General features: G+C 37.6%; 1 protein-coding gene across 2 annotated transcripts in view; it reads right to left on the bottom strand.

The window, feature by feature from the left end:
• Positions 1-252: 252 nt before the first annotated feature.
• The window catches only part of WDR64 (WD repeat domain 64), a 61,343-nt gene continuing 37,946 nt past the window's right edge, over positions 253-23,649 (bottom strand). The window contains exons 11-27 of one of the 2 annotated variants that reach the window (XR_008972798.1): positions 23,505-23,631; positions 21,275-21,423; positions 20,688-20,811; positions 19,257-19,426; positions 18,050-18,226; positions 16,993-17,123; positions 15,038-15,130; positions 13,254-13,347; positions 11,799-11,841; positions 10,417-10,529; positions 9,513-9,618; positions 7,788-7,849; positions 7,285-7,394; positions 6,319-6,504; positions 3,434-3,533; positions 1,117-1,411; positions 253-368 (exon numbers count right to left, since the gene is read on the bottom strand). Coding sequence is in view for 1 of the 2 variants with exons in the window: in XM_057414519.1 (XP_057270502.1) it covers positions 1,289-1,411; positions 3,434-3,533; positions 6,319-6,504; positions 7,285-7,394; positions 7,788-7,849; positions 9,513-9,618; positions 10,417-10,529; positions 11,799-11,841; positions 13,254-13,347; positions 15,038-15,130; positions 16,993-17,123; positions 18,050-18,226; positions 19,257-19,426; positions 20,688-20,811; positions 21,275-21,423; positions 23,505-23,631 (1,908 nt within the window). In the remaining variant the exon portion in view is untranslated. Of the gene's footprint in view, positions 369-998; positions 1,412-3,433; positions 3,534-6,318; positions 6,505-7,284; positions 7,395-7,787; positions 7,850-9,512; positions 9,619-10,416; positions 10,530-11,798; positions 11,842-13,253; positions 13,348-15,037; positions 15,131-16,992; positions 17,124-18,049; positions 18,227-19,256; positions 19,427-20,687; positions 20,812-21,274; positions 21,424-23,504; positions 23,632-23,649 lie in introns of those variants that run through there. The other variant, XM_057414519.1, reaches the window with a different exon arrangement.

The raw sequence follows: 23,649 nt of genomic DNA, 5'->3' as shown, positions 1-23,649 counted from the left end.
GGCTCTGAATCTTTAAGCAGTTAATCACAGTAAGGTCCTTTTCCTTCTTAACCATCAAAAAGTGGAGTGAGATAGACTCTTCTGTGAGTATCTTGTTATAACCATATAGTCTTTATCACATTTTTTTATCTGCATGAAAGACTGGATTAGAAGTAAAGATTTGATTTCGAGATGTTCTACTTAATTGTGAAATGCTTTTAAATATAATTAAAAATCAAAAAGAAACAGAGAAAAAATGAAATAAGGAACCTGTTAATCCACTTGCCCTGAAGATGGACGCTATGTTTATTTGTCTTGACCCTGTTCTCCACCTGTTCGCATTGTCTATCCAGTGGCACTTGGTGTCTCAGCTTTTCTCTTCTGAAGACCTTGAAAAATAAATTGCAAAATTTCAAGAACTAAATAATATATTCAGGTGAACAGACCAATTGATAGTGTTTTGTAACAACACAGACAAAAGAAAATATTTATTGTGCATGCAGCTCATAGAAAAAATCTGATCTCATTTCACTGTAAATCCATCGCAGTGCCATTGGCTTCAGTGTAGTTGCTCCTACTTTGCCAAGGCAGAAGACCCCCTGTATTTTATTTTCTTCTTCTGGAAGAAAATGAAACGTAGATTTCCAAGGCACAATAATGGTCAGAAGGATAGCATACGTGCCAACTATTTGAACAAGTTTTCTGTTTTCTGAGATACTCTGTAATGCTGCATGCACAAGCATTAAACCATGTAGATTTAAATGCAGAGTACCCTATTCATCCCACCTAACTAGCCATCTAGATGCTAGAGTCTCATCCAAGCTAGTTTTCTAGGTAACCTCTATAGAAAGACATCACCACCTCTACTTGGGGTGATTCTTTCCATCCTATGATAGGTGGGATAAACACCTGTGGACATTCTGGTCTTTCTCCATAGATGGAAAAACCTAGGAAGCCTTGCTAGACAGCTTGCAATAAATCAAAGCAATAGTACTTATAAAACAGTATTAACTTACAATAGCCACATCTTTGTGCAAATAAGAATTAATTTTGCGGGGCTGGCTAAAATTGTTGAGTTTGAGTAAAAAGCTAATGAGGTGAGATTGAACAGGAGAAGCAAGTGTCTGGAATACTCACTTGGTGGCATTTTCTCTTCAGCTGGCTTCTCAAGCTTCCACCAAACGGAGAATGGAGTTGGATGGGTAGTAATGCAAACCGTGTTTGAAAATTAAATTGAGAAGCAGATAGTTAACAATAGAATGGCAGAGTATATGATTGTGATAATTTACCAGTGCTAAAGGCTTCTGCTTTATGAATGCCACTGCAAAAGGTAGAAAGCACTTATACTTACCTTATATATAGGAAGATACCCAAATACTGCACCAGCCAATCTGTTTCCAGGCTCAAAACATTTCACAGGTTGTTTATAGATCTGACCAAGGGAAGCCAAAGTCAGTGCATTACTAGCTGAAGACAAATGATAATGAAGACATTAGCTCTGTTATTGGATTGCATGGTAAGATTCATGTTATCTGCAGAAATGTATATTACTACTATCTAAAGAGATTAGGGTTTATGCACAGGTTTTCTCTGTACCATGTAAAGGCTACCTTGAACTTTTTTTTTTCGTTTTCTTTAAATAGGAGGGATCATTATTCTACTACAGAAAATGCATATGCAGCAAAATCCCAGCTTCCTAAGGAACACAACATGAAGAGTTAACAGCAAAATGCCTTTTATCACCTAAGTTAAAGCTAGTTTTAAACACTTAGTTCTCTGACCTATTAACGCTTTGGATAAGATCAATGAAGGAATAGTAGTAACAGTTTAACAGATACCACATCTTCAACAATGTAAAACATTTATGAAGGAATCTTTTCCAGTATCTGTCTGCTAATTCTCAGCATTATTCATGCTCATTAATTACTAGGCCTTACCTATTTCAGAAAGATATGACAACTGAATTATGGTGAGCTAATCATATACTCTAGGTATTTGAACAGCCACTGAATAGCACACTCTAGTCTAAAGTGCAAACTGAAGTTCACTGTTTTTTTCCGCTCTAAGGCAAATGATAGGAAATCAAACTCTTTTCTCATCAAAAGCTTAATAAGAAAGAGACTCTGGTGCTAACATGTATAATGTATCTTCTGCTATGAGACCTCCCATAAGTCATCTTTCCAAACAACTATGTAAAATGCAAAGCAGAGCCTACCTCTACTGTCTTCACCTACAATGTACTCAGCCACTGACTTTGCTACAATAAATTTCATGTTTTATACCCAGCCTCAACATATTTTTCCCACTAACTGTTCTTTCTTATTATACAACACTGTATCTACACCTGCTGAACAAACGGGGACCAGTGATCAACTGCCAATATTTTGTAGTGCATCCTTCTACAAAAAAGTAGGTACGCAAGTCTCTGTGGTTTAAACACAGGCTGCTCTGGAGATTGTGGAGCACCTGTGACTGGTATAACTGACTTAAGGGAGCTCACCAACTTGTTGCTGTTTTGGGGTGAAATGATGGAATGCCTCAAAACTACACACTTGACTAGCTTTGTGTAGCAGCAAGTAATCCACTAGCTTCAATAGATTCTACGATTCTCTAAACAGTGGAGAAGTGTCTTCCACTCACCTTGTCATTCTTTCTTCCAGGGTACACGAAAAAAGTAGCTGACCACATGGGGTAATGCTGTTTTTTACTGACTACTGTTTGGAACTTAGCTGGCCACATTAGAATTGTGGTACATAGGAAACTCATGGTACCACAAAGTTTAGGAGAGGTTTTTAAAGCATTCATAACCCTCACTGGCTTTTGACCAATAACCTCTGGGTCAGAGAAAGAATGGTCAGAAAGGTACTAATGGAAGCCTTTTTGGCAAGTGGCCATAGGATTTGTATCTTTTTCTGCTACAACTGCAAGAGAAGTTTTATCTGTTCCCATGACTTTTAAGGGCTAAGCCAGGTAAAAATGGAGGACCTCAACAATTATTTAATTCAAGTTATAGAAAATATTTATAACAATATCTAAAATAACTCAGAATTCTCCTGGTTTCTGATTTTATGGGAACTTTAAAAGAACTATTGTGTATAATCAGGAATTCAGTCTTGTTCTAGTATTTTCACACTTCCTTTGAGTAAATTTAAGATACTTAGGATTTCTGTTGGAGCATGTGAAAATTCTAGGTTTTTTTTAATGCTGTTAAACCAAATAATTGTTGAATCATTGTGTGCTACCTTCTAAATTGGAATTTGTAAGTGTGAAACAATGAGAATGAAAACCAGAGAGGTTTCTTCAAACCTTCTGATCATGCATCTTTGTTCTAGCTTGTCCATTGAATGAGAAGGATATGTAGGATTATTTATGGCTAATTTCTCAATGATATATATAATTGTATTTCCTCTGTGTTGCACAGAACAGAAACAAGTTTGTCATATATGTTAGCTACCTTTGGAGAAGCTAGAGATTTGAAAAACTTTGAGTCCTGAATTGTGTCCATATGTTTAAGACCTTTTAGATCTGAAGGTGGTCTGGTCAGTGACTTCCACCTGTAAAGGCAAGACAGAAAAAATCTGATGCTCCTATAAAAATGCAACATTATTAGCTGGCTCCAAAATAAAATTATTTTGAAGTATAAGTTATTCCACATATCTCAAAAATACAATTTATATTAGGACATTCATAGGTGTCACAAAGTGCTCCACTAGCGCTTTGTCAATCCAGATACTGGCTTGTCATCTTTAGAAGGCTGGCAATGTTAATATAAAAAACACTAGTTACAATAGCTGGGTGCTAATCTGCTGTCTGATAATGGTTTTTCAGCATTTCTGTCAGTTCTAATTACCGTTCCTGTATGCTGCTTAGGAATAAAGAAAGTTCCCTCTGCTCATATATCTGGTTTCCAAATTTAGAAAGAAATGATCTGGAGCGTAGATTAACAGTTTCATTTCTTATCAGAAAAATTAAGTCAGGTCACACAAGCTAAAGTATTATAAACTACAAAGAGAAACTGAGACTGTTCTTTTATATGGGCCTGTCTACATGCTAGCATTTTTCAATAGATAACTTGAACTGCTTGTTTAAACTGTAAGCACCTATGCTCTTCAACTGGGTTTGTACCTTTCCAGGTATATGCACATTTGGACGATATCTGTAATTAGCATTTATAACTTGTTTTGTTAATTGAAATTCTAAAATAGAACTTAGTGACTTGACAGCTATCCAATAATCAAACTGTAGTAGTATCATAAAGTGACTTGACCGAAGAGAAGCGTCGGTGTCCTGTAAAGAACAAAGCCTAGCATCCATAAGTAACACAGCCTTTTGGATGATGGTTGCCTAGCTATCCATTACACGTTTGGTACAATTAATCCAGAGGCATCCAGTTAGTCTTAAGGTGGCAGCACATACAGAGTATATAGAATAAGACTGAAACTTTCTATTGTGCAACATGTGTCCACTTTATCTTTTTTTTCCCCAGTTCTCTGCACAGCTAAGCCGGCTTTGCTGCCAGTCTAATTAATGTGCTTCTAATGTATAATAGCTGTTCTCCTTTACTGAAATAGTTGAATAGTCCTTCACAACTAGTCACAGTTTGACAGAGGCATGTCATTTATGGAAAGGTTCTTCAAAGTTAGCTGGCTTAATTATAGTATCTTTGATTCCAGAGGTTTCAAATTAATTGCTGACTATTCAAAAGGACTACAGGGGTTAGTCCTTCAAACACAGCCAAGCACTTCACTATATTTGATGAGTTAGCGTTTTGACTTCAGTGGGACTACTCACATTATTAAGGATTCTAAGGAATAGTAAGTGTTATCAGGATACTGACCTAAATGGAATAATAGAAAAGCACCCAAGAGATTTGCCATTGTCCCAGAGTGCTTTGGTTAGAAGGCAGCTGTTGTGGCTTAAACCCAGCTGGTAACTCAGTACCATGCAACTGCTCACTCACGCCCCCTTTATCCCCCTGCCCCGGGTGGGATGTGGAAGAGAATCGAAAGAATGTAAACCCCACAGGTTGAGGTAAGAACCATTTAATAACTAAAGTACAATATAATACTGCTACTACTACTAATGAAGATGATAAGGGAAATAACAAGGGGAAAGAAAACTAGGAGGGGAAAGGAAAAATTCCCAATAAACAGAGGCGATGCACAGTACAATTGCTCACCACCAGCTGACTGATACCCTGCCCAATCCTAGCAGTGATCTGGGCCTTCCGGGTAACTTCACTGTTTATATACTGGGCATGACGTGCTGTGGTATGGAATAACCCTTTGGCTAGTTTGGGTCAAGTGTCCTGTCTCCCTGATCCTTCCTGCCTTCTTGTACCCCTCTTCACTGGCAGAGCATGAGACACTCTTGATCAGGGTAAGCACTACTCAGTGACAACTAAAACACTGGTGAGTTATCAGCATTATCCTCAGACTAAGTCCAAAACACAGGTCTGTACCAGCTACTAGGAAGAAAATTAACTCTATCCCAGGTGAAACCAGGACAGCAGCATAAGAACTGACTGGGTATATATGAAGCCTTATCACTAAAGTAGGCATGACTTTTAAGTCTGGGAGTAATTTTTCTCAGATTTGGACTGCTCTGTTATTAATGGTACTATGCACATTGCCTCTGAAGAGTTCATCTTCAATATTTATGTTAGTTTGGTCAATGCACTAATTAATGAACCAGGGAGCTCCAGGAATATGACTTAAGCTAGAAGTCCAAGGTTCTCTGGCTTGACTTGTAACTAACCTAAATCCCTTGAGAACTCTTATCTAGAATGAGAGAGGTCCAGGACTGCTATTGAACACACAACACTTAATGCAAGTGTCAGAATGCTGTGATCAGAGGTACGTGAATGTATCCATAACATCCCATCAAATTTAAGAAGAATGTTTTTTAAACTGAAAGATTAAATTTGGCTTATTTTTACAGAAGGATTTGGTTTTGAGTTAAAACTATTCACATTAAGATTTTAAAATAAATTTTCTGGAATCCCAGAAGGATATTAGCTTGTGGAACTGGAAAGGAAACAGGCTGCTAACCTGAACAGTGTATATAACATACATCCTCTAATTAGACTAAAATATGAGACAATTATCTAGCCATCACTATTACTGAATTCAAATCCCAAGCATCACTTAGTCCTGGCTGTCACCTAGTCATAACAATTCAGAGGTCTATCCATGCTGTGTAGAAACATTTATACAAAGGACTTTTCCAAATAACTCATAGGAAATACTAATAATTCTTTCTGACCTTCAGGTGCTTTTTACATGTATTTTCAGAACTGTTTGCTCAGTCCTACGTGTATGTAAACATATGAGATCTTACTTGTCCCTGTCCACCACGAGAGGATATTCAAGCTCCTCCTCTTCCATATACTTGCTTTCTTCTTTAATTATAATAGGAAAGGTATTAACATCACAAGGCAAAATCAACCGAGTAGTATCTGGTAATTCAAACTTCCTGGGTTGTCCGTAGTAACCAAGATAGTGTCCATTCATCGCATTCCAGAGCCTACAGACATAGTAGAAGCAGTGCCAGAGGACAGAAAGAAAAAAATGGATACTCTTAGAAGTGGCACATAAGTGAGAAAATACCGCTCTACATTATCAAGTTCTGCAGCACTGTTCTGGAGTTCAGTGTGCTAGTCATAAAAAAAAAACCAATGTGATTGAAGTTCACTGTTTATAATGTAAGTAACTTGAGAGTAAAAATGTCTCAGAAGGATGTTGTAAAAATCAGAAAACAAAGAGTTCATCTTTAGAATTACAAAACTGAGTAAAGGCAGTGGTATCCTGAGTTGCTCCTACAGTAAGGTGCTGCCACCAAAGCAGGATCTACACAAAATTTCCTCATTAATTACCCCAAATGCCCAAAAGAAACCCCTTCGTGTGTACTTGTTAGCAGAAAAGGAATTACCATTATCTATAAAGCATTTCAGGCTGCAATGGATTAATTACATAAGCATTGAGTAGATGCAGTGCTTAGGACCCACATCAATTTAACAACTATTGAAAGCTAAAATAGGATTAGAACAGGTGGCCATTTCTAAAATGATGGAGCCATTAACTATGCATTCAAGGTCACCTTGCTGGAGGAAAAATGACAGTCTGCAAAAGGTCTGACTTCCTAAGAAACCTGGAAGCTTTACCCTAAATTACTAGTTTTTTTCAGGTGCAGAACAGAAAATGCCCTCAATGTATTTATTTCAGTTCCTGCCTATATAGAAGTCCAGCAAGAAGAGGAACTCTGGAGACAGTTCTACTGATTAGCCATAGCCATAAGAAGCAGTACCTGACTGAACCATCAATAGATGCTGTTACTACCACATTTTTCTCCTCTTCATGAAATAAGTCAACCACTTCAGTAGCATGTGCCCTCCAGCAGGCCTCCTCCTTTATTTGCTGAGGTAAAAAAGCAACATAACCACATTTCAGCAGTTCTGTAAGGTTGGTAGCTTAGTGGATTTATCCGCATGGTTTTCTGAAAATTCAGAGGTGAAAAAGGAATCCCCCCATGAAACAATCTGTGAATGGCATATGGTGGAAACACCACTCAGAGGACATGGATAAATTCACTCTTAACATAGCCTCTTTGAACACAATGGAATAATGTTAACAGCTTTTTACTTATGTTTTTCTTGCTTTTCACAACACAAGTTATTATTTCAAGCAAAAGACGTGACCTTTATGTGCAGGAAACATTTTTAGTCCCCATAGTGCTCTGAATCCATTTTTCTGCTTGTCGTATCTTGGTATACTGTTCAAGTTAAGAAAAGCTGGCAGATATTTGCTTACATTTTTGTCTTTTTGCAGATCTTCTAAGAATGAGGCAATGCGCCAGCGCATAACGTGTCCCTCTGTTTAAAAAGCAAAAATCAAAACATTAATAAATTTCATTAGTGCTGCACATTCACTTGCTGCTACCATATGCTCTTGTAAACATTGGGCAGAATAAAGCAGAGATTACAGGTCAGTCAATGTTATTTTAAGGTGAATGTCACCATCTCAGTGTCAAGCACAGGGTAGAAAACTATGGGCTATTCACTAATATGCGAAAAAATATATATACTCTTTGTGAACAAGGTATCATTAAATGGATAGGTTTGAAATGGAAAAAATTTAAAGTTTTTTCTTTAAATGACATGAGTAAAAAATAAGTCATCTCGCCAAGACAGTTTTCTATTGTACAAACTAGGTACGAGAGCTTCCTGGGGTTTAAACTGTTTTACAATCCTGGTGAAATAGATGAAGTTGATTAATTGCAGACATAATGAAAGCTTGATATTTGACAACCTTTTAGTGAGCTCATGTGAAGCTAGAATCAAAGAACCATTTTCCTTATGGCCTGCAACTGCTCAGTTTACCGCCTAAGCTCTCTCTTTCCTGATGAAGTTGCCTTTTATCTCTTGTTTCTACTATTACACAGAAAAATCTTTTGTGTAATTCCAACTTTCATATTGGTCACATCTGGTTTCTAGGCCTGTATGCTTTCAGGCAAGAAAGGAGGCTGACAGAGAAGTTGACATTTTCCTAACAAGGAAAAATATATAATGGGAACAAAAAATTGGTAGTAGCACTGCAGATAGAAGAGAAGGGTGTGGAAAGCATGTAAAGCAAATACATAGTGGCACAAATACAAAAGGACAAAGGGAGGGTATCAGATGAATAGGTAATAGGGTGGATACTTTTCCACAACTAATTAAAATCCTGTTCAGTGCATGCTGAACTCATTTACTGATTTGACTCAGTGGGGAGTGGAAACTACGTTTTCAGCATCAGTATCAAGGTACTGCTCAGTTTTACAACAAATGGAGAAAATGAGAAAAAAACTTTCTCCATCCAACCTCTGACAGTATAAGAGCAGGAAGCTCGCAAGAAACAGTTCTAATAGTAATTTTAGAAGAAAACTGACACATTAAAGGACAAAAATCTCATTTGACAGATGCAGAAGAGGAAAATCTCCAGGGTGATTCTAAAGGCTTGGAGGAGGATCAGACAGCAGATGACTTTCTGCCAAATGAAAGCCAGATTTCGTGTGAAATTAAGTCTAACAAAGAGCTGCTAGCACAGACCACGAGTGCCTTCTTTCCTTATACAGCAGCATACTGCTGAAGCCATTACTGTACACTCCACATCAATGTCCAAATCATGGCTCTTGGTACAGTCACAGCTGCAGTTTCTTATTTAGTTTTATTACTATGGATGTGAAATTTTTGCCTTTTTTTTTAGCAGCAAACTTTGCCCTTGGTATTAACACAATAAGAAATGGAAATAAGATGGAAAGTATATGCAGGGCATGTGAATGAAGAAAATTTTAATGTCTTTTATAAAAACATTTCTGCTGATAATGCTGCTAAAACTAAGCTTTAATCTACCATCCTTTCATACTAGAAAATACCTTTTTCAATTATTTAATTATAGCTTTGATGGAGAAAGTCTGGAAGCATTTGGGCATTCATTTCCACATTTCTGGCACATTTACAGACTGTCCTGAACAAAATGACTATCATGTTTACTCACCCTTACTGCCTGCCAAAAGTATTTTAGTGGAGATGTCTGTACAAAGTGCTGTCAGAGGAACTGAAGGATGTTTTGAAAATGGCAAAAGTTCTTTCACCAAGTTTCCCTAAAATACATAAACACATACATATTTGTCTTTAAAATATATACATTAAACAAACAAAAATCAATGCATCGGAAGTTGAGTTCCATTGATTTGATCTATTCAGCATTACTCAGCTCATATCTATTCAAAAAGATGCTAAAAAAGTAGTTATCTAATTACTGAATGACCAAGATAGCTGGGGTGTATTCTGGATTGCTGTCTCTTCTACATCAAGAGAAGCAGCTATTTTACTGTTCAGTGATCATACCATGGTACTCCCCCTTTTTACAGTATTTACTTTTTATCTCTTGTTTAGAGTAACATGTGTGATCACATATTTTCTGGAATATGTCTTATGGATCTCAAGTAAGACAACTAAGCCATTGAATTTCTGTTGCATGACTGGCTTTAAAAGCTGATTACAGCTGTAGACTCTATGTGTCTACTATTCGCTCCCTGTTTGTAACCTTACTAGTGCTAGCTGCTAGCTGGCTTGTGCAATGTTCCAGACCTATTTCTCATCTTCTGACAATAGGATACTCTGCCTTGACTAATATCCTTTCTTAGAATATAACTGGTTTGGGTGAAAAGTCAACTTTCAGACTTTGAAATAACATTACAGTCAGTTTTTGTTAAAATTATTTCAAATAATGTTTCTTCAACTAATTTGTATCTGTGGAAGAAACTGTTAAGAAAAAAATCAATAAAATATCTGCTTCTGCAATTGCTAGTTAAAAAGCACGTTTTCATGTTTTCAAAGATTAGTAGATTTACCTTCTCAATAGTCCAGTCCCATCCCAAAGACATTCAGATAGCTACCTGAATACTCCATAGGCAGATACAGCCATTTTCATGAGCAGAAGCCAGTATGGGTGAGTGTCCCGCTTCAGCTTTGGGTACATACTGCATACTCTTGCAACTAGTTGTGTCTTCTGCTTTGTAACACAAATAATCATACATTTTCTCAACAATTTTTAGAGCTGCTTTTGAATGCCCAGAAATTACAAAATGCTAGAAAAAATGTAAATTTGAAAACAAACTCCATCATCAAGATGACATTACTCTGAAAACATTACAGATATACATAAAAGACAACTGAAAAGAAATCAGAACAATCTTCATGATCTTATCTAAACCATCCAGAACTATTGCTTCATGATGGTGGGGGAACTTTACTCAGAGTGTAGCAAAATTTTACAGAAACTGCAAGCACCAGTGAGAGTGGAGGAGAAGTGCAAGACAATGGTCATCAGGATCTGCAGCATGCATGAGGCTTCTGGAGATTACTGTAAATTCAACAGTGAAGTTTAATAACTAAATGACACTTAATTCTGGAATCACAGATTTCTGTACTTACTTTTTCAGTTCAAAACTTTAGCTTAATGCAAGGTGGTGGTTACAGAAAATCTTTTTTGAGTTCCTGCTATGACTTCCCTAGTGTTGGAGAAGCTGGGGTGGGGATGCCTTATGAAGACGCTCAGTGAAATGGATATTCAGTAGATGCAGGAATGAGTGCCTATTTCATTGGGCAGCTGCAAGGCTTAGGGATATTTTGGTTTCAGAGCATGTTTTCTTTGGAAAATCAGTTCAGCTTAAATCCACATTTCAGATGATCAAATTTCTTGTTATTGGGAAAGTCTGCTTTACAGCAGAGGTTGAACAAAGGATTCAGAAGAATCCAGGTTTGCTTCTTGCAAATTCATGACTCCATTTGCACAGCTTTAACTCTTAAGCACTTTGTTCTCTGTTGTTTTCTGTTGTTTTAAGGATATATATCATAGGAAGACTTTTCCTTCTAAAATTTCATTTTCTTTTGAAGATTTTGTCTGTGAGGTCGTTCAGTCATATGTGAGTCAAGTTGGCTTTTGCTATACTGTTTCAATGATTAATTGCTCAAATATTTATGTGGCAGACAACTGTGTACAGTTGACATTCCCATATTCTGCAAGGTTTTCAGCATCATGTCTACTTAGAAAAGGCAGCAATTAAGCCCTTGCATATCCTGCATCATGGCCTGGCTTTTGGGAAATAACTACAAATCAGGAGGGAGCAGAAGATGTTGAGGTGTGTCATCCACATACCAATGGTATACCAATTATTATAAATACGGTTTGTCATTCAAACCGACAGACTCATTTTCTGTGGTAATCTGGACCAAATTCATGGACCAGCAACAAAGAGAATGAAAAACGTTTCCATACCTGTTGTCTTTTCAGTATTAATTTCATCACTTTTTACATTTTCCTAATAGCAAGGAATAAGATGTAACAGAATTAGAAAACAGAACATGAGTGTAACTACAGAACAGTTCTCCAGTTGAAATTATTTTAAGAATTTATTTTATTTTAATTGAAGGATTTAAATATTTCCACAGTTTCCATTCAATCTGGGACAGCACTGAGTGAAAATAAGGAACAATTCATCTGAAGAGAATCAAAATCACAGATAACCAAATCACAAATGAAATTAATTGGTATTTAGCATCATGCTAAAGGTAAATTTGGATGAATGGCATTATCTTTTTAGGATAAGCAATGTCAATCATTTAGAGTCATGTGAATGTAACCTACATTTCTTAGAGAGTTTAATTCTTGGCACTACATTGAGCAAAGATGAGCAAAATACATAAGTAGCAATAACATTTACTCACATCTGCATCTTCAGTATGAGAATTGTGAGAGTCCTTCATTTGTACCTTACTACATAGGCTTTTGAGGATCCCCAAGGCTGACAGTATGCTGGTCTCAAAAATTGCCAAGTCTAATAAGGCAGGAAAAACTATGCAGCCACCAGTGTTTGAGATATTGTGGTATCAATAGGATACCACAGGACAAGCCACTTCAGTCTCATCCTACCTATTGATCTGTAGGGCTTGATATGTTGGGGTTTTGGGGGTCTTTCTAAGAGCTGCAATTGGCTGTCCGTTTTGTTGCTCTAATGACTAAATAGCAAAGATATTGTATACTTTAGTTTGTGGATGACAGTCAGGCCTGTGCCTACTTGGGGATCTCTGAATGTGCCATACTCTGCTGAAACAACATTGTGGAAAGAATCTGGGAGGTAGCAGGGTTTTTTTTTCTTTTTGCCTGCTTGCTGTTTGTTACTGTGCAGATGTGGCATGTTCTGGCATAAAAAGATAAAACATGTGACAAAAATCATAATGCTACCCTTAGTAAAAATACACAGACTGAAACACTTGATGGTAAATAAAAAAAAAAATAAAATCATACTGTCATTTGAAAGAATGCATCCAAGCAAGTGTGACTGCAAAGTAGATGTATTTCCAGTTTTATTCAAGTACTTCATGATTTCTCTATTTTACCTTCCCCTTTGAGTTTTCTGTACTCAGTACTCGCGTACTGCTGTTTCTCACCATTTGAAAGTCAGCACTGCTATTGATCAGCGTCTGACAAACACTTTGGTAGTCAGCTATTCCATGTATCACTGAGCCAGCTGCCTGACAGAATGTATTCTTAATTCCCCACCTCATTCAGCTTAGGGGAACAAAGTTTGTTTCCCTGCAATTCTTGATATTTACTTGTGTGCATGTCTTTATGGAGGGAATTTAGTAAGCTACAGGATTTTAAAAACAAAACTAAGATGAAAACAGAAATTTGCTTTGAATGCTACTGAACCCATGAAGCCACCATACCTACCTCTTGCAGGCTCAAAGAACTGCTCTTGTGATCTGGAGTGGCATCATTATGACTCCTCACAGTAGCGGTAGTAGAGGACAGGGAACTGTATTTCCTGTGTGAAAGAAATTATTGGAGATCACTCACATTCTTGAAGAAACTGTTTTCTGTCTGGAAAAACAAAACAACATCATCCAGTGTAATAAAGCATAATAAAATAGTGCCTGAATTGATCACACTAAGGGTTGGTGGTGTTTTAGAAATTTATGCAAGTAGCTAGGCAATATTTGCATATTACACAGCCAACCACTCCTGTTAGGAGTTTTGAGCAAATTAAATCCATAGTAAATCAAAATTAACACTGGTGTTTATCCTCAAGAAGTGAAGAGGAAAAAATTCAGTGCATGTCAGTGGCTTGTTCCCTTTCATCTTACCCAGCACTTTGTTCTGCAAATTTTTTTTTCAATGAATTATAGATTATTTTCAATCTGTTAGGATTCTGTGGAAGAAAATCAGAAAAAAAATGTGTGGGGTCTTCAATGTTTATGTTTCTGTGTCAAGAAAAGTTCCTACTGTGCTAATGAGAGACTCCTGCCACATAACTTACACCAATTTCACATCTGCTCTTTGTTGTATCTGAACAACAGGGATAATGCAAAACCCCTATAGGAAGTATATAGCAGGTTTCCCACTTAAATTTGGACAGGTGGCTGTAGCTTTGTAATTTTTCAATGTTTGATTTCACAAACTTGCTAGCATTCTTGAACATTGTGTGTCTATATGTTATCACAGCCAAATTCATCCAGGTACCTTCCTAATACATACAAAACATCCTAAGCCTATATGGTTCGAAGTCATTGTTGGATCCTCCTACTTATGCATAATCATAACTTTTCCTGATTTATACAAATTTCTATTTGTGAATTGTAATCACCACATTTTCAATTTAGTTAGGATTTCCCAAACTGATCATTAAGCTATAATGTAAAATGTAATGTAAAAAAAGCAAATTTATGTTCAGTTAAGTGGCACTTGTACATTTACTACTTGTACATGTAGTAAATGCATAAGCTACTTAAAGGTTTTAAAGCAAAGTAAGACCATAAATCATTCTTATGGTTCAGGAGAGCAAAAATGCTGCCTAATTGCTTAAGACCTTAAAGTCACATTAAGTATTTAAACCATATTGAGCCCTTCTGCCTACTGGTGCCTTTGAACAACCATTGGAAGCCAGGCTTCTGATGTTATGTACACGTGCAATGCTTTTCTCTCAAAATGAGCATATTTGGCTAAAATTCTATTGTCCATCCAACACTAAAACCCTATGCCAGCTTCTAGTTTGTTTTAAGATGAAACTTGAGGCTGCACACTTCAATGAGCTTGCCTCTCTGATCAGAGTATCTAATAGCATGAGGATTGTATCCATTTTGAAATAAAGAAAAAGCCTGTTGCCACAAAGATTTATCTCATAGAGATAAGAATCAAAGAAGGTACAGTACACAGGAAAACTGATACCTGACAAAAGCTGATTTCTGATGAATTCTTTAACAGAATTGAGAGTTATGAGGTCAAAAGGACAAAAGGATAGCTTAGTGGAGGAGTAAAAAAATAATATTTATATCATAAATCATAATATTTATGATTGATAAGCATTAAGGATAGGAAAGCTAATTAACTGTTTGAACTCGAAGTGATTAAATGCAAAGAAAATCTCAATTTAAATCAGCTGTCTTGGACAAATATTACATGGGTGTACAACAAATGACTGCACCTGTCCTGGGGGTAGATACAGTGCACACAGTTACCTGGAAGAGAAAGCAGTATGTACAAGGAATAACACAGCATTGACTCCAGATGCCTGAAGAACTGAAGCCTGGCTGTCTTCATTAATGTTACACCTAAAAATAAAGATGTTTGTACAGGATGTGTCAGAGAGGTTGCGTACTATTCCCAGAAAAAGTTGCAAGCTTTATTTGTAATCTAAAAAATCAAACATGTCATTTCCCAGAAAGCATGTCACCTAAAAGTGTTAGACACAGTTTTTTAGAGTCAGTTAATCAATTATGATGGATTAATGTCAGTGAAGTGTAGGTACAAAATGTGCCTGTGTCAGGAAAACCAGGAACCTGATGGAATGATGAACATTTTGTTCAGTCAAGTATTTTCCTGAGAATTAGTATCTAAGAGAAAAGTAAAGTAACTTATGTTGAAGTTAACTGCTAAGTTAATGTTAGAAAAGTACCTATTCCTGTCATTCAAACCAGCCACGTGAACCCTGGGTAAAATACTCTACTTCCAAATTGACTTTCCTGTCTTCTATGCATCCACATTAATTTGCTTCCTCATAAATGAGGAGGCAAAAGCAAAAGAGACAGAGCCAGAACTGAGTTAAGTTTCATTATTTCCTGCAATACAGAAAAACTCAGCTCACTTTCTCACAAACACGCCAATTTTACATATGAAGGATGCTATGAAACTACTGGGTAGGATAAGTAAATATTGACTTTGTATGGTATGAAAAGGCGTGTATTCCACCACCACCACAGAAATACTGCCGTTCTGCTCCACACAGTCTAACCAGACATGTTGTTGTTTTTCATTTTCCTCATTGTCCTGGGTTCAGCAGTAGCAGTCATTTTTCTCCTTCTTAGTAGCTGATGCAGTGCTGTGTTTTTGACTTTCGGCCTGGGAACAGCACTGGTAACACCGATGTTTTTAGTTGCTGCTCAGTAATATTTACTCTGACCAGGGACTTTCTGAGTCTCATGCTCTGCCTGGGAGGAGGGGAAGCTGGGAGGAAGCAGAGACAGGACACCTGATCCAAACTAGCCAAAGGGGTATTCCATACCACAGCACGTCATGCCCAGTATATAAACTGGGGGCAGTTACCCGGAAGGGCTAGATCACTGCTGGGTCGGGCTGGGTATCGGTCAGCAGGTGGTGAGTGGTTGTATTCTCTTCCCTTGTTATTTCCCTCACCATTATGATTCTTGGTGGTAGCAGTAGTGGTTTTGTGTTATACCTTAGTTACTGGCTGTTCTTATCTCAACCCGTGGGAGTTACATTCTTTCGATTCTCCTCCGAATCCCTCTGGGAGCCAGGGGAGGAAGGTGGGGGAGAGTGAGCGAGCATCTGTGTGGTTCTGGGTTGCCGGTTGGGCTTAAACCACAACACTCATGTAGCAATTTAGTCTGATGAGAATATCTAGAACCAATATGCTCACATCTTGTCACTTTCTGTGAAAGGATTTTACTCCCAAACCTCCAAATCTACTTGAGATTTCCCCTTGTTGAACCTGACTTCCAGTCATCTAGGTATTGACAATTATACTGAAGTGATAATGTAGAACATCTGCCATTGTCATGTGAAGTAGTATTATTTCTAGATGTCCTTCCAGACATGAGACTTCCTAAATAAGGATGTTTCTTCAGCTCAGTAGCAGCCTCTAGTCAATGACAGAGTGATTTACATAGAGTTGCCTCAGTGGCAGTGCTGAGTTATGTTAAAATACTATTCTTAATTACATCATCCTTTCCCCAGATGACTCTTGTCTCTTGACCATGTCTCCTACCTGCAATGTCAGGAATAGCTAACAAAGTATATTGAAGTGGGAGGGAGAGGGGCACACATAGTTTATTACTTTAACTCCTGCTTGGCCATCACCCTTTATAGCTGGTTGTTTTAGCATTCCCAGTATGCCATTTGAAAAGTTTGTATGAAATACTGGAGGTCAAAATGTCTCCTTGAAAGCAATACTTACAAGCATCTCACAGTGGCAGATTCGAAATCCCACAGAATTATTGCACCGTTTGCACTTCCTGTAGCTATCAAACTGCATCCTTCTACTTTTAAAACAGCAAAACATTTGATTTCCACAGAAGGTACAAAATTCTACAAAGAACATTGAAAAAAAAGTTGATTAGAAGCAGTGTGGACACTAGAGAGTAAAATGTTGTAACTGTTAGTTTAATAAGGTGCCTAAATTGACAGTGTCTGCAACAACTGTGTATTGAATGCTATTCTAATCCTATTGTATTTGAGCCACACAGAAGCACCAGAAGGAAGCAGGGTGTATTTGAGCCACACAGGAGAACCAGAAGGAAGCAGGGCATGATAGTACTCCCTGCTACAGAGGACAGGAGCCTCCATCTGCTAACCTGACCTGCTACCTACAGCACAGTTGCAATTAGAGCACATAAAAACTGCTGTAAGAACTAAAGATTAATCAGAAGTAGGTACCTATGGAGATAGGGTAATCAGGTTAAAGGAATAAGTCACTGAACAGAAATATAACAACCTTTCCTTAAACATCATCTAGATCTGTTACAAAGTTAGTGAAATTATACAAAACAAAACTTAAGTCTCATGGACTAAGTTAAATTGGTCAACAACTGAAATATAATTTGACATTTTACCAAAACAATAATAAGAAGAAATGGAATCACTTTAATACCCAGCTTGATCTTTATATGCCACTATTCCTGATGGTCAGTCTAGTTATAGTGATGAATGACACTGAATTTCTAGAAGACTTTATACAAGAACCTCAACTTACTATTTTTTACAGAAATGTAAGTTATATGTTCAGAGCAGCTGCTTCATCATGGCAAAAAACCATGCAATGAATTACTAGGCAGATATAGCCATTGAAAACAATCACTTTCTTACATGATTTATTTTAGACCTTCAGTGTGCTGATAATTTTGAATACTTATTTGGTTCTTATCCTATTACTAAACATTAAATCTTTGAGGGCACAGTAAACATTTTACTTTCTAATCTTTCGTAAATTATGCAGAATTTGAAGCGTTTTTCACCTCTGTATCATTCTTTGGAGAGCTGGTGTCAGACAGAAGCTGAATATCCGGGAAAAAATCATGTGTTTGTAAGGTGTCAGGCTTCAGTAAGAGAGACACAACTGGATTCTTTCGTGGAAATGATACTGCCTCAGGAAGCACCCATGTGACATACAGGTATGTTTCAGCTGAGTTACCCTATTAAAATAACTGACTCAATGAAAAAGGAAGGAAAGGATTTCTCTGTTCATAAGGCAATTATCAGTGAGTGTGTGTCAAAAGCTTATTTCTGTGTCAAACTATAAAAACTGTTATAGGTATCACCTAGCATATACCTACACTGCAAACTGACACATCAGCCAGAAATGTTCCAGTTTACTTTAAATTACCTGCTGTTATATTATAAGTTGTGGAGTTCAGAGCTTTTGATTTTATTCAGCTTAGCTACCTTCTTAAAGTAAGTTGTCTCTTCAGTTATAGCTGCTTATTTTATTAACGCTGCTGGTCTTCAGTTCACATCTACCATACCAGCAAAACTGGTGGTTGTTCCAATTGTGTGAGAAGAAGAAGCCACAAGTCCATGGCATACAAATGACTGGAATACGTCAGCAATATCTGAGTCTGAGGGCTCAGCTGCTGATTGGGACAGTAATGTTACAAAGGACAAGTATTCAGAACCCAAGGAGGTGATGCTGTGTCTTCCACTGCCCAAGGAGTGCGTTAAGGCAGAAAGGCAGCCGTGAAGCAAGAAAAAATACAGCTTCCTCATGAGAACATGGCCGTAGGCCTGAGCTACTGTTTAAAAGGAGAGCTTTTACCAGTGCAGTGGGGCTAAATACATAAACAGGAATTGCAGGAACAGTTCTAGCCAGTCACAGCTGCTGGTGAACTAGAAACTCTTAAAACAGGGTAAACACTGTCTATAATAACAGCAGCATTATTGTAAAGCTTTTATCTTAAAGTTTTGACTGAAAAGTCAAAAGTCAATCACAAACAGAAAAGCAAAATGCAAATTTCATCAGAATGAGGAAAACCAGCAAGAGCTAATGAACATATTAATACTTAGACAGAAAGGCAGAAAGCTAATTTGACAATATGCAGAAACTGGATTGTTCCTTGACAGTTTCTAAAAATGTATCTACTAACTAACGATGAAGTCCTATTTTACCGCAAAATTTAGGAGCTACCAAATGAAGTGAGGGGCGAAAAAAAGATGTATTTGAAAAACCTGAATGATTTTCATCTTCCCACTCTGTTCCAAAGCAAGAAGTGCATGCTGACTCTCATCAGCCTTCAGATAAACTATCTTCAGCAGACGACGCTGATCTTTGCTGCACTGGGCCAAAGGCAAGGCTTTAACTTCCTGGCCACTTTCAGACACCCAGATTTTCACTGTTCCTACACATGGATGAGAAAGATATACAAAAGGGAATGAACTTTTCATCACCTGTGCTTCAAGTCAGAAACTTGAACTGGATCAAACAGAGAAAGCAGAAGTAAAAAGAAAATCCAATTGGAGGTTCTGAGCTATGTCACTGGCCTTTTGAAAGCCGTAACAGCGTGTGTGTTTCTTAGGAAAGCACCTTCAGGGACACAAAACTTACAAGAAAACATCTTCACCACTAGGTCCACCATGTTTCCATCTTTTTTTTTCCGTGGCTGTTTTATGCTACAGCCCAGGATAAAAGACAGAACCTATCTTACTTCTGTTTCTGAACTAACAACATCGGAGAGCTGGCAGAGTGTGGTCTGTCAGGCAGAAGACTTTAGGTTCTCAGCTACAGCAAGGAGCAGAGGCACCTGGTTGCTGGACTTGTCCCACAGAGCTAGTGGGGAGAAAGAGTTACAGCATTATTTTAAGTGAAGCAGTTATTACGTATGACTTCACTTCTGTATGGCTTGACAGAATTCACCTTCTGTCATGCTCTTATAATCTTAAAGTGCAGTCTCTACTCTCAAGTATAAGCAAGAAACATTAGCCAGTATACCAAGTGGAAAAGGTCATCCCTTTATGTGATGCAGCTTTCATATATGTAATATATTTTAATGCTTCAGGTGTGTACTCTTGAACATTTGAATGTGAAAAGAATTATTCAGTTATGTTACCAGATTACAAAACTATGAAAAGTTTTCTGCAGAATTCAGTGTAGCACTTGTGTATTGGAGAGGTCTTGTCACATCACCTAAACTTGATGCACCCTAAATAAAACCTGTGAAAAATTCAGGAAACATGTAGATACATGTACTCTAGTGTTCAGTGTCTGCAGACACTGTAAAATTGATCTTGGATACTATAAAATTGAAAACCTGCTGTTTTCTGTCTGCAGCCATTTCATTACAGATCTAAGTGCTATGAGGAACCACCTTTTCAGACCAAGAGCTTTGAAGACAGTCTTCTGGAGAGCAATAGGCTAACAAAGTACCAGGGCCCAAGCAGCCAAAAATCACCCTTCTGTGAACTATCTACCAGATAAAACCCAACCAAGACATGCCCCCTTTTCCCCATACAGACATCTGTGAGTTCCTTCCCACCTTGGAAGAAAGCCAAAATTCAATCTTCTGACAATGTAAGAATCAAGGCAAAAAGTTCCATCTCCTCTTCTAATATGTCATTTTAAATAAGTGCAATAAAAATGTAATAAATATTTCATTACTTTACCATCACATGCTCCAGTAACAAAATAAAACCCATGTATTTCAATGGCTGCACAGGTCACTTCAGTATTCAGCCCATGCGCATCTTCCATCTGATATACTTGATATCCCGTTTCCAGGTCCCAGACCTGGAAAAATAAGACAGTAATTATTTTTACTATATCCTCTAAAACTCATCACACAATGTGTTCCAGTGTGAATGACTAATGCTTCCAAGAGAAAATTTTCATGTCAGTGAAAAACATTCTCTTTTACAATAGCACACTGCCATGTTCTATTACTGAAATACTAATGTAATTCCCTGAAAATGTTCCTCTCCCCAGAGAAGCCATTCCAGCAAGGGGGGACAGTATTTAATATGCTACGAGAAAGACCCTTGTTAAGTCAGAGAAGTTTTTGTTAAATGATTTTTTACAGTGCAAAAGCAAAGAAATCTAACTAGAAATAATGGAACTATAATTTCTATGCCAAACAACAAAATGAGGCTCTGAATAATAAAAAGTAACCACCTAATTGCCCAGTAACTTATTTGTAATTAAAAAAAGCTGAGACTTTTATTTTTCATTTTAAATGGAGACAGCTTACACTCACCTTCAGTATTGACTCAGAGCAGATAGTGAGAATCTGGTGAAAAGCCCAGTTGTAAACTAAAACGTTGATGCTTTTCTTATGTGTCCTTGGCACGTATTTTGTATCTTGTATCATATGAGTTAAGGGATAAATATCAATGACATCTGAACCTGCACAGGGTGAGAGGTGTGGGAATATATACATTTTGAGTATCATAGGAGTTACTTTCCCTGCATATAGAAAGATTTTATGTAAAACATAGGATTCGAATTCTTCTGAAGACGGTAAGGAATATTGTCTGTTTCTTCAGCATATGTGTTCTCTAAACAAGAAAACATTCACATGTGCCCCCCACAAAGGGCACTGAACAATGGCTAAGTATTTACCTGCCTTAAACCACCACCTACCCACCTTTGATGGGACTGATACCCTGACTCCAAGTCATTAGGAGTCATAAATCCCCATCTCAGATGTCAGTAGGCAATGCTGATGTCTTTCTAGTACCTTCCTTCATACAGCACTGTGAATTTGAATGGTGTTTTCCAGACATTTTACAGTGCTTTCAGATTAGAAGGATTGCAAAGACAGAGATATAGGTGGGGACAATATGACAAAAGAAAGTACAAGGTTTTTACAACGGAGGCTCACAAGCCAGACTACATATGCAGCTTCCTTTTGCAGTTCTAGTTACAGTTCTACCAGGAGAGGAGCAGCAGTCAGCAGTGAGTATGCAGCAAAGGACCAAGTTGCCTAATACTTGGTGTAAGTCCAGGCATAGAGGACAGCAGCTTGGAAAAAGGCACAGAAGGAAATCTATGGCAATATTTAAATGACGCATGAAGGTGATAGTGATTTATGGATGAAAAAATAACTGAAAATCTCTGTAAAACTAGGTACATAGCAATGAGAATTCATTTGCCCATGTACAGCCTCAGTCTCGTGCCCTTTTCAGGGGCAAGGAGGCATTCACTTAACCTTTTAATGGAATCATTAACAGAATCCAGGACTAGATTTTTTCCGATATTTAGGTACTGCTCCAGTCATTGTTTCTAAGGCCAAAGTTACCTCCTTTTGTCAAGGATTTATCAATGCAAAATCCATACACCGCTAAGCCTTGAAAATCTTACTAACAAATTTGAAGAAAAGATGATATCCTTTATCCTTTAGAAATTAAAATAATCTTTAAAAACTTGACTGATTAATATTCTTGGCATTTTTAAAATAAGAACTGAAGTTTCTTAAGATTTGCAATGAGTACCAAATGCCTAAATTGATACAACAATTTGTGGGCACTAGTCCAGTGTATATATATTTGGGCTTCTAAAACAACTTTATTGGCAATGAGATTCAGCAGAAACTAGCAGATCACTGAAAGGAAAAGAAAAAAAGAAAAAAAAGAAGTCTCACATTCATGTCCTCAGATTTGACAAGCTTTGCAAGCGTTGTGCCTTGTTCCTCATCCAAGGATAGAAAAAGCTGTCTCCAAAAACAATTATTTGTCTGGTATGTCTCAGGCCTCGATAGCCCCAGAAAAGGTTCAAAGCTGGGGTTTTTTTTCAGTGGCTACATCTCTGGGGAAGGTAAACCCTGCCAGTTTCCGGAGTCTCTGCCTTAGACGCAGAAGGCTAACATCCTTCGCCTGTAAAGCTTTGGTCCCTTGGAGGTTCCAGGCTCCTTGTTATACAGTCAGGAAACAGAGCCCAGAAACTAAGTTGAGTTCCCACAGTATTTTATTCCTGACCAATTGGATAATACATCTGTTGACAGCAGAGATTGTGGGGCTTTCTGTAGCTACTGAGTTAAATAAGGTGTTTGAATGCATTTGTGAGGTCTCCACAGAGACTGTACTTTGCTGCTTTGATCTCCAAATGGTAGGAAGGTGCTAGATGAATAGTTAGGGGAGTATCAGTGGCCTAGTAGCTTTCAAGAAATGGCAAGGCTACAGAAAATATCTGTAGTTTATTTTTTCTGAGGAAGCCTCGCCTTACCCTCAGAAAAGGCTTTCTCATTTCCTTTTGTTCCGGCTGTTAATTCCCATGCTGCATATTTTTGATGCATATTTCTATATTGAAATTAGCACTGTATATAACAAGATCCACTTTAAAATGGTCTTAATGTGCAAATACCTCCCAGTATTCTGTACATCTTATATACTTTATTTCTTTACTCAGCTTCAGCAGTATGTAACCATCAAGAAAATCTCATTCTAGGAGACGGGACATTTTCTCATACATCAACTGCAGCAACATACCGGAGATAAGCACGCCATTATCATTGTCAAATAACATGACAGAGTTCTCCATCTCTTCAGGGTTGACTTGAGTATCATGGAAGACCTGCAGCAGTGAAAGAGTCTGTATGTCCCACACTCTAAAAATCTGGAGGGAGAGAGCAGG

This window comes from Pezoporus wallicus, unplaced genomic scaffold (assembly GCF_028554395.1).
Source record: "Pezoporus wallicus isolate ANWC-B61680 ecotype Strahan unplaced genomic scaffold, APGP_CSIRO_Pwel_v1 contig_8042, whole genome shotgun sequence".
Lineage (NCBI taxonomy): Eukaryota > Metazoa > Chordata > Aves > Psittaciformes > Psittacidae > Pezoporus > Pezoporus wallicus.
This window is presented reverse-complemented; position numbering and strand designations above follow the sequence as displayed.